The following is an 11,762-nucleotide window of genomic DNA, read 5'->3' on the forward strand; positions in this document are numbered from 1 at the left end:
CTGAAGCTGGCATGTTCTACTCCAAGACCCCGAGTTTATTTTCCAGCTTAGATAATTCTCTCTTCTTTTGCTTTCTCCTCTGTACTGGGAAGCAGCGTGGCCCATTGGCAAAGATACGGGATTTGGAGCAAGACTCTCTGGCTTGGAATCCTGGCTCAGCTCCTTTTAGCTCTGCGACCCTTTTAGCTCTGTGACTTCCCTGCTGTGTTGCTCAGTTTTCCCGATTTTACAAATGGGGATCATAGTAGTACCTTCTGGGCTGAATGAATCAAATGTGAAAAGCACATATAATAGTGTTTGGCACAGAGTAAGTGTCTGTTAAGTAAGTAAAATAAGTCCCATGTTTCCAAAGTTCCTTTTAACATAACTAGTTAAAATTCGAGAGAGTATAAAATTAATTTCTGGTGTATGTTATGATGCCGTTGGAGATAGTAAGTATGTACTTATCAGATGATCAGATAATCATTCAACCTCCCTTAGCCTCCCTTTTGTTATCTGTAGGAAGAGGAAAACATACCTATCTCAAGGGGTTGTAGTGAGGAATACATGAAATAAACATTTGAAAAGTTCTGCTTAAGAAAAGGTTCCTTCCTTATAGCACAGGGCACTCTGCTCAATATTCTGTAATAACCTAAATGGGAAAAGAATTTGAGAAAGAATAGATACATATATATGTATAACTGAGTCACTTTGCTGTATACCTGAAACTGACATGACATTGTTAATCAACTATACTCCAATATAAAATAAAACATTTTAAAAATTAGTATTTGAAGACAGAAAAAGCTGCCCTTAACTAAAATGAATGAATAGAATTGATTTTTTTTTTTTAAAAAGTGTTCCTTCCTCCCTTTTCCTTTTCCTTTAAATAATCGTATCCTTGACTGTTAAAGATTTTTAAAAGTTAAGGCTTTTGTCCCCAACTTGCTGTCGTGAATCTGAAATGCAGCTCACTTGTCCATGTTCTGGGAAGTAGAAGTCTGAAATTAACAGGTGATCAAGGCTCTACTTAAGGAATCTAGGTTGCTGAGGTCAGCACTGCAGCAAAGAAGGAAAGGTAACAACAGCAGCTAGCATGTATTGAGTGCTTGTTGTGTGCTCGGTTCTGTTCTTAGAAGTTCTAAAAATCCTCACAACTTTATATGGAAGGGACCATTTTCATCCCCATTGTACAGAGAAAGATGCTGAGGCACAGGTGCTTAAGTAAGTTACCCAAGGAGATACACTCAATACATGGCAGAGCCAGGATGTGAATCTAGACCCTCTGGCTCCCCAAACCCACGCTCTTAACCCTCTTGCCATGTCACTTCTCGAAAACAATGGCTATGAAGTCAGCAGATCTATATGTGCGTCTGCTGTGTGCTGTGTGCCCTTGTACACGTTTCATAACCTCTCTGAGCTGCGTGTTCCTCTTCTGTGATACAGGAATAAAAGGCACTGATAAATGCAAAAACTCTGTAAGGTTATTGTGAGGATCAAATTAGATTAACAAATAACAAAACTCTTCGCCCCAGGCCTGGTATACAGTAAGGGCTCACTAAGTAGTAGTTGCCAATGTCATCGTGTATGACTAGAGATTGGGGCAGGTTCCTCCTCATCTACCTTTGCATTTTGTCAGCCTCCAGCTCTTGACCTATGGGTTCCTGGAGGTTTATTAGTTCAGCCTCCCAAGAATGGGCATCCGCAGAAGTTGAGGTCAGAGGCATTGTCACTTTCCTAGAATCTGACACACTGTTCCTGAGGGACCAAGGGCAGTTCACACACAGTCCTCATGGAGAAGTGGGTCTAACCCACAAGCTGTGCCACTCAACCCCCTTCCTGGTGAGGTCTTTGCCCACCAATCCTTAGACTAGGTAGACTCCTCACAAGGACAGCACTTGGGGTTCCAGGTTTGGTACCAGCTGAAGTGCTGGAGATTGCTGTGGCGTGCACTTCTTTCAGCATTTTTTGGTTCGATTGCCTTTATTAATGCAGATCAAAAACATCCACACCTTTGGGAATCCCTGAGTGTCTATGACTCAGCCTCAGAGAACTCTGCGTTTCTTTCTCTGCCTCTTTCTGTGAGCACAGCGTCCACAGTTCTTTCACAAGTAAAACTGCCCTAACTTCTACCCCTCAAGTCAGTGGAGATGTGTCTGTTCAAGGCCAAGCATTCCTCTTTGCAAGAAATGCATTTATCTCCGAATTTATGAGCTATACAGATTAATTTTTCATTCATTTAATTTGCTTCCTGGGGACACAAACCATTTTGATGCAATAGATTTTGATATAGAACTTAGATAATAGAGGAAAGTCTGCCTGAATAACAAATTTAAAACCTCAGCATCAGAGATGTTGGAATAAATACGATTGCCTTGGAAATATACTGCTTTGGAATGAAGGCATTTAGATGGTAAATGACCTCTACATTTACATATCCTGGCCCAAACTCTTCCCTGAATTCCAGACTTGCATAGCTAAAGGCTTCTCTCCTCAGATATCTCATTGGCAAGTCACACAGCATCTTCAAAAAAGAATTTGACTTCTGCTTCCACCCAGGCTTGTCTGTGAATCCATTCAGCCTTCTGCATCTGGTAAATGGCCTCGCCAGTTACTCAACTCAGAAAGGGGAGTTCTCCTTTGATCCCTCTCCCTCCCTCCTCAGCTACATTGGGTGGGCCTTGTACTTCATCAGCAAGCCCTCTCATTCTATCACCGAATAGCTCTCAAATACATCCACTTTTCTTAAATTCTGTAGGCACCATCCTAGTCTAGGCCACCATCGTCTCCTCTGATCTCCCCAGAACAGCCTCCAAGCTCATTTGATCGCATTCTCTGCCCAGCAACGCGAGTATTTAAGTCTTGTCACTGCTCTGCTTAAAGCCCCAGCTGCTTTAAGCAGATCCACGTTTACTACCATAGCCTATAAATCCCTGTGCCTCTCCCTCCAACTTCATCTAGAAACTACCAAATGATGTTTGAGCCACCCTGGAACTTTTTTCAGTGCCTTGAACATCAAGCCTGTTCACACAAGTTAGCCTAGATACCCAACTAACACAGTCAGCTCTGTAGTACTGTAATAGGTTTATAATACTTTTCACACAAATAACACATAAAAAACAAAAATAAACATTTTTAATCTTACAGTACCTTGAAAAGTACAGTAGTCCAGTACAACAGCTGGCATCCAGGGGCACGTTTGCATCTTTGAAAGTTCACAAATTGAAGGTTCGGATGTAGGGGACTTACTGTAGTCCTTTACTACCCCATGACCCCTCTCCACCGTGCCTGCAATATTCTCCTCTTTTCAGCTAGGTTTCTACTCATTTAATAATTTCTATCAAATTAAAACTATTTATTTGTTTGCCTATTTGTCTGTCTTCCGAATCAGAATGTAAATTCCATGAAAGGAGTGTCTAGATACATTTTGTTTGCTAACATATATCTAGATTATATAGCTCAGATCTTGACACAGGGATACTCACAAATTATATGTAGAATAAATTAGTGGATAAATGAATTAATAAAATAATATAAATAGTATTTATTCAAATATCTTTAATTGTTAGCAATAATTAGTTCACCACATTTGTATTGAACGGCAGAGCATGGACCGTGGAGTCTGACGTATAGGACATTTTGTCCTGGTTCTATCTCTTACTTAGCTGGGTAACCTTAGACAAACTAACCCTTTAAAGGGTCTCAATTTCTTGATCTGTAAAATGCGAGTTATAATGCTCTCTGTTGTATAAGTTGAAAAGTCCAGTGAGATAATGCAAATAAAAAGCAGAGTCCACAGTCATCACAAGTGTTCAAGAGAAGATGCTTGCTGTTATCTTCATTAGAAGGACCACAAAAGGCATTGAGGGCCAATTAGCAAATACAGTTGACATTTTCCTGCCTGCATAGGGCAAACAGCAACTAATAGACAATCTAATGCACTATGCTTTGTGCCCTTATAGAGGATACACAGATAACAAGCGCTTCTTGAATGTTCTGGGCATCAAAGTCAAATGGATTTTCTTTACTTATATTCCATCAGTTACTTAAAATCTTGCCACATTGTAATTTGCTTCATATTTGAATCTTGATTTTCTTAGGCAAATTTTGTGTTTTTCCAGAGTTCCTAGTTCTTACTTTTTTTCTTGCGTATGTAGCTTTGTCTGCTTATTTTACTTTTTCCAGCCTCTCAGTCATACTGATTATACAGTTAAGGCTCTTCTGCCTCCTTAGACTCCCCCTTTTGAAGATCTCTGTCCTTCTCCATCTCTGCCTTGTCCAAGCTGTCGTTCTGGGACCTTCCTTCCCTACACTTGTTGGCTGGTCCTCAATGCGTACCAACATTTTCCTCTTACTTCATTTACTCCAGTGTTTTACTGGAGTCAACTTCAAGAAACATACTTAGTAAGTTTAATCTTTGAAAGTTCGAAAATACCTTCATATTTGATTAACCATTTGACTGGATATACAATTCTAGGTTTAACGTCATTTCCGTTTAGAAATTTGAAAGCAAGCTTCACTTTCTTCTAGTTTCTAGTAGAAACCAGTGAGACTAGTCTATATTGAGGCGTTTAATCCTTCTGCTTTCAGCCCTACTTCTAGTCTAAGATCTGTCTCTCTCTTAACCATTGATTTTAAGAAAAGAGGCTCAGGAATTCCCTGGCGGTCCAGTGGTTAGGACTCGGCGATTTCACTGCCAAGGGTGCGGGTGCAATCCCTGGTTGGGGAACTAGGATTCCGCAAGCCATGCACAGAGTGGCCAAAAATATAAAAAAATAAATTAATTATATTAAATTTTTTAAAAAAGAGGCTTTGGGGGAGGTGAAGTAGACCAATTGGCATCGACTTCCTCTCAGTGTCCTTGTAGAATATTCTGTGCTTCAGCTTTCTCTACCTCTTTTCCCCATCAACATGATCCCATCCATGTCATTCTTAAATTTGTTGGAATATCCCATTCACTAGTAATGCTCTCTCCCATCCTTTTTCCTCATATGAAGTTTTATGTTTGTTTGTTTAACTCATGTACTTTTATTTCAGTGGCTTATCAGGAGAAAGTGAAGGCAGTTATAGCTGTTCAAAGCCCCAAAATACACGACTTGAAATTATAGTACAGTTTGCCATCATTTAGAGTTACTGTAATTTATTGAACCAGTGCCAAAGTTTTGGACATATTTTCCTAATTCTTTTTTCAGTATTACAACTATTTGACCTCTTTATCTAGAAGGAAGCGGTTAGAGATAGGCCTTTGAGGACAGTACATGAGGGAATGATTGCTAAACACCTACTCTTAACAAGGTAACCTTTGGAAGCTAAGAAAAGATGGAAAAGTTTTCTTTCTTTCTTTTTTTTTTTAAGTTCAGAATGCCCCACAAAGAACCCTCACAGGCTGTGTGTTAGAAAGCCTTGTGGGAAGGAGAGAGGTATTAAGAGTATTAAGGAGATTTAGAAAGTTGTTTATTTAGATCCTTGCCAATAAAATTTGTCGATATTCCTGATTACATCCATAGAAAAAAAAATTTTTTTTAAGCAGGATTTCTCCATCTAAGTGTGTGAACACTTTTAAAACTCTTGATGTTGAGTTGACAAATTTCCCCCCAGAAGGATTGTACCAATTTGCATTCCTACCAATCACAGACCTCTTTTATTTTTTATTTATTGTTTTTGGCTGCGTTGGGTCTTCGTTGCTGCTCGCGGGCTTTCTCTAGTTGCGGAGAGTGGGGGCTACTCTTTGTTGCTGTGCGGGGGCTTCTCACTGCGGTGGCTTCTCGTTGCAGAGCGTGGGCTCTAGGCACACAGGCTTCAGTAGTTGTGGCGCACAGGCTTAGCTTGGTCCACAGCATGTGGGACGTTCCCAGAGCAGGGCTCGAACCCAGGTCCCCTGCATTGGCAGGCAGACTCCCAACTACTGCACCACCAGGGAAGTCCCAATCACGGACGTCTTAAACACACGCTTAGATGACATCCACAAGATGATTTGCTAGTTTTATAAACAAAATTGGGGCTCATTATCTTCATACACATTTATTTGATTATTACTGATGTTATTACCCATATTGTATTACCCAACTGCTCAAACCAATCCTCCGTAGGTATTGCCAGCCTCACTTTAGAAATCTATAGACTGAGACTCAGGGACTTTTTTTTTTTTTTTTTTTTCCGCGGTACACGGGCCTCTCTCTGCTGTGCCCTCTCCCGTTGTGGAGCACGGGCTCCGGACGCGCAGGCTCAGCGGCCATGGCTCACGGGCCCAGCCGCTCCGCAGCATGTGGGATCTTCCCGGACCAGGGCATGAACCCGTGTCCCCTGCATCGGCAGGCGGACTCCCAACCACTGCGCCACCAGGGAAGCCCTCAGGGACTTTTAAGAATTCTCAAGATCACACAGCTTTCAAGTGTTTGAAAGCATATGCGGGTGTGGATATTGCTTTGCCAAAAAGTAATTTAAGAACATGTGACTTATCTGCTCATCGTTTTTTTTAAACAGAAAATCAGATCATTCTTTCTGGACCTTAGATGTAAATAATTATGTCAAACATGTTCTACTTCTTGAAACAAATAGTTGAACCCTCCATGCAAAGCCTAGACTGGGAGGGACGTCCCAGGTACATAGGATTATTGCACAGGGTTACAAGGACAGGATTCAATGGACCCATGAGAACTTAGCTTTCTCTGGGATCTAGATATTGCCTTCCTTGTCTCACTGTGCGTGTCTGTGTATATTTTTAAGGGACTGTAAATTTCTGGTTTTTATGAGCCATGTGGCAAAATGATCCTCCACAGTGACTCCTCACTCTGCCCCATCCCCAGGTTCACTTTCCAAAGTTTCAGTTACCTGTTGTCAACCGTGGTCTAGAAATATTAAACAGAAAATTCTAGAAAAAAATAATTCATAAATTTAAAATTGTGTGCCATTCTGAGGAGAGTGATGAACTCTCCTGCCATCCCCCTCTGTCCCTTGAATCATCCGTTTGTCCAGCGTATCCACCTGTTAGTCACTTAGTAGCCCTCTAGGTTATCAGATTGACTGTCCGTCAGTGACAGCACATGTGTTCAAGTGACCCTTATTTTACTGAATAATGTTCCCAAAGCACAAGAGTAGTGATGCTGGCAATTCGGATATGCCAAAGAGAAGCTGTAAAGAGCTTCTTTTAAGTGAAAAGGTGAAAGCTCTCAACTTAATAAGGAAAGAAGAATAAACTGTAAGCTGAGGTCGCTGAGATCTACAGTAAGAGCGCATCTTCTATCCGTGAAATTGTGAAGAAGGAAAAAGAAATTTGTGCTAGTTTTGCTGTCACACCTCAAACTGCAAAAGTTAAGGCCACAGTGTGTCATAGGTGCTTAGTTAAGATGGAAAAAGCATTAAATATGTACAGTAAGATATTTTGAGAGACCACTTTTACATAACTTATTATTATAGTATATTGTTATCATTGTTCTATGTTATCAGTAGTTATAGTTGTTCATCACTTACTGTGCCTCATTTATAAATTAAACTTTATCATAAGTATGTGTGGATAAGAAAAAAGAGTATACATAGGGTTTGACACTATCTGTGGTTTTAGGCATCCACATGGGGTCTTGGAAACTATCCCCTACAGATAAGGGAGCACTGCTGTATTTAGGAAACGTATAGAAAATTACAATGTGAAAACGGCCAGTACTGTACAGATACCTATACCATACTCTGATATTAAATTACATGGACAAACCCCAGCTTCAGAATCTTCCTAAAATCAGTCATATGCAAAATACCTGGTTTCTGAAGGGGCATATGAAAAAGTATATACAATTTCATAAACTGCAATATGGCTTACTTAGTAACTTATATTTATTTAAAGAAGCCTAAGCTTTCCAAATATATAGTATCTTCCAGGTGTCTTTATCCTAGCAAGTCTAAAAATTACCAAGTAATACCATTCCACCAACCTAAATTCTCTAAGATTTTTTTGTGCAAAGTGTTAAATGCCCTTCATCCCAAACTTGGTAGCATAGTGTTCGGTGTGGATCTGGAAGCTCCCAGGAAAGGATGGTGCATAGTGAGGGTGACACAAGTTGAACTGCCCTTTCCTATGGCTGGACCTGAAGAATTCCCTTATACATCGTCCCTGCAGGGAGGTTAAAAGTCCCAAGTTCTAAGTACCGATACCACAGTACTCCAATGTGGATGAATCTCAAAACATTATGCTAAGTGGAGAACACCAGACACTTAAAGGTCACGTACTGTATGATCTCATTGATATGGAATATCCAGAACAGAGAGATCCCTAGAGACAGAAAGAAGGTTAGTGGTTGCCAGGGGCGTGAGGGGAGGAGAGAATTGAGAGAAACTGCTTAAGGGATGAGGGTTTTGCTGAGCGTGTAACTGAAGGTGGGGTCTGGCTGCTCGCCAGTAAAGAGGCAAGGTTGGCAGAAAGGAAAGTCTGCCTGATTTTGCATGCCGGCGACTGGGGGCCATGCGGGGGAGGGCGGATGCCTGTCCAAAGGCCGACTCCACCCCTCACAGTCGGGGGCAAGAGCTTTTATAGGTTGAAGGAAGGGGCTACATGCAGAAACAGCACAGTCAGCTCTGACAGTCATCTTGAAATCGGTCATCGCTGGTCTGACCAGCGTCATCCTGATTGTTTTAGGTACAGTTAATCTTCAGTTCCAGGGTCGGTTTGTTCCCATTTCCTTGAGGCCAATTCTTGGAATTGTGGCAGCTAATGTCACGGGGCTACAGTCTGGCCATCACGTAGTTAACTTCTTCCACCTGATGGGGTTTCAGCGTCTATAAGACAGCTCACGGGATAGGGCTCAGAATATTATCTATAGCCCTTGAGAAGGAACTAAAGGTCCTTAACTGCGCTTAATGACTCAACTATTATTATTTAGTCTTGTTGTACGGTTTTCCTTTGTTTCTGCATTTTCTCATTTCTCTGATTAAACTTATTCTTTGGTTAAAGTTTTTCCACAGACAAAAGGCAGGCGGAGGACATGGGGGCCAAGGACCACAGGTGGAGTCCTGCTCCGTTTCAGGAGCAATGGAAATATTTTGGAACTAGATAGAGGTGGTAGTCACACAGCGTTGCAAATGTATTAAATGCCACTGAATAGTTCACTTGAAAATGGTGAATTTTATGTTATGTGAATTTCACCTCAACCCATTCTTTTTTTAACAAAACTCCAAGTTCCTAAACCCAACAGACCTGGACTTGGAAACTGACAACTTCCTAGCTGTATGATGTTGGGCAAGTTATTCTCATTTTCTAACCTGGATCCTAACTTTAACCCTTTTACCTTAAACCTCCGTCAACATCCATACAGGATTGCCGTGAGGATTATAGGAGATCATGTATGTAAAACCTTTGGCACAGTGGCTGGCACATCCTAGATTCTTAGGAAACCGTAGCTACCACTGCTAATACTCCTGGCAGCAGCAGCAGTAGGAGTAAATGGTAGCTGTGTTTCAACCCAGATTCCTGAAGAGTCAAGTGACTATCTTCCAGTTGATCATCTTGCTTCAGGTCATCCAGTAGGAAAGGAACACATACCTGACTTCGACTTCAGCCTTGTATTCGCTCAGCAGAGTCCTTCTTTTGAAAGACAAGTTTTAGATGAAAACCATGGTTAATGTCAAAATGGAACACATCCCTAAAACACCAAATTATGAGCTTTCCCGGGAGCGTAGGGGACACTGCTTCCCAATGTGTGCTCCTTTCCTGAAAAGGGACCAACCCGTGAAAAAACAGTCATACACTGGAGCATTTGAAAGGAAGTGTGAGAAGGGGGAAAAAAAGGAATTTCCCTGAGCTTCAGAGAAGGAAAACTGTGCAGTCAGTTGGAAGTTGCCGTTTATCTGGAGGGCATGGTATGGGTGACAGACAGGGGCGGCTTGATGGTTTTAGGAGGTCTGTGTCCTCTCTCTCCATCAACAATGGCTTCCTCAACATGACCTTTTCTGAATGGAATTCTCCGAAGAGCCGGGAGCACATTTGCTGCTTTACTGACTGACATTCTGTTACCCACATGTGATTTGGTTTTATTTGTTCTTCCTATGAGCTCCCCAAATCGAGAGGAGGCTGGAAGAATTTTTATGAGATAGAAATGTACTGTTTTGTAGTCTCCTTGTGACTCCCTAATTTGTTTTCCCGAAGCCTAATCAAGTGAGACGTAAAGGACAGCCAACATAAATACCATTTATTGAATGAGGCAACAAAAGTAAAATCTGTTGAAACAGCATGTTCCCCAGCTTGTCCATGGAAGAGTGAGAAGCAAGACGAGGCTGCTAAGGTTATGGAAAGTACATGGTCTTCAATGTGAGACAGCTCAGGTGGACATGGATTTGCTTCCTGGTGCTATTAATTATTAGCCATGTGACCTTGAGCAAAACTTTATTAGCTTTGGGGACTTTAGTGTCATTATGTGAAGATTGGGGATGATAAAATCCATTCCCAACAGGTGTTGAAAGCATTTCTTGAGTTACCCTGTTTGCAGTGGCTCAGTGCTCAGCAAAGAGCTGACAATAAACATCCTTTTCCCCTTGCACTGCAAAGCATCAAGGGAGGTGATGGGGCAGCTTTTGTCATCATAGTGGCCAGCAGGTTTTGTGCATTGTTGTGGGTTAGGGGATGCTTACTTCATGCTTTCTGTCCATTATCTCATTTAAATCCTTACATCAAGTCTATGTGGTAAACTTTATCATACCCAGTTTAGTCGCAGAACACGAGGCTCAGAGACGTTAAGTAATTAGTCCGAGATGGCGCTGCTCGAAAGTAGAAGAGCTGATATCCAAACAGAAGTCTCTCTGACAGTGAAGCTTGCACCCATAACCTCTTCTACCACCTAAAGGCTTCACCCAGGGTCTGGCTGAGGTGTAGTTGATCTGTGGTCTGTTGAACTGAATCTTGGAACCCTACAGTAGATGCTGAGTAGTAAACCTTTGTGTTACCTTCAGCTGGGGTCAGATTTCCAGCTTCAGAGAGACACTATGTACCCATGGCCACTGTTCTCTGGGACCCAGAAAGTCAACTCAGTTGAGTAACCTACCCCTGTGGGTCTTTGTGACAGGCCAGGCATATTCATGTGGCCCCCTGCATGGTGGTGGGCAGGCCAGATGACCACTGCACACAGTTGGATAAAGCTAAGTCAAGAAAAGCCATGTGTGCAAATGCAGTTCTTTCCAAAATGATGGTCCATCTGCAAGGGTGTAACCGGCAGTGATATTCCTGGCACTCATCGCAAACACCCCAGGCTGCTTGGGTAATGAATTTCTTTTTTTTTTTTTGGGTAATGAATTTCTGAGGGTTAGTCATTAACAGGTTTCCTGCATTCCTCCCCCTTTGACAGGCCCAGCTGTGAGATACAGTGAGTTAAAGATGTCAGAGGCCAGCCCGCCCCCCCTGCTTGGGCAGCACACGACGCACATCCTGAAGGAGGTCCTCAGATACGATGACAGGGCCATCACAGAGCTGCTCAGCGCTGGAGTGGTGACCCAACATGAGGTTGAGTGACAAAGGAAATACGCTTTTTTGCAAAACCACAGTTGGAATGCGTTTTGCTAGCAAAGGTAAAGTAGCCTTTCCGGACCCTGCTCCCCAGTTCTGGTGCCTGCCACTGAAGAGTTAGAGGAATTCCAGAGTTCCTGCCTGGCCTCTCCAGAATGGCGCTGGTATCAGTGAATCGAGTGCTTTCTAAACGCACCCCACCTTTGATTCCTTACCATTTACCCCCAGATAATAGATTAATTGTGGATTTGTGGGCTTTTTTTTTTTTTTTGGGGGAAGTTTTTTTTTTTTTTTGGAAAAA

The 11,762-nt window shown here is 42.0% G+C and overlaps 1 protein-coding gene across 3 annotated transcripts in view; it reads left to right on the forward strand.

Annotated features, from left to right (window-relative positions):
* SUGCT (succinyl-CoA:glutarate-CoA transferase) overlaps positions 1 to 11,762 on the forward strand; it is a 735,783-nt gene that overhangs the window by 650,245 nt on the left and 73,776 nt on the right. For 2 of the 3 annotated variants that reach the window (XR_003001522.1, XR_003001521.1), the window contains exon 14: positions 11,304 to 11,523. Coding sequence is in view for 1 of the 3 variants with exons in the window: in XM_024732946.1 (XP_024588714.1) it covers positions 11,304 to 11,467 (164 nt within the window). In the remaining 2 variants the exon portion in view is untranslated. Of the gene's footprint in view, positions 1 to 11,303; positions 11,757 to 11,762 lie in introns of those variants that run through there. The other variant, XM_024732946.1, reaches the window with a different exon arrangement.

The sequence above is a fragment of the Neophocaena asiaeorientalis genome, unplaced genomic scaffold (genome assembly GCF_003031525.2).
Source record: "Neophocaena asiaeorientalis asiaeorientalis breed wild unplaced genomic scaffold, Neophocaena_asiaeorientalis_V1.1 scaffold56, whole genome shotgun sequence".
Taxonomy (NCBI): Eukaryota; Metazoa; Chordata; class Mammalia; order Artiodactyla; family Phocoenidae; genus Neophocaena; species Neophocaena asiaeorientalis.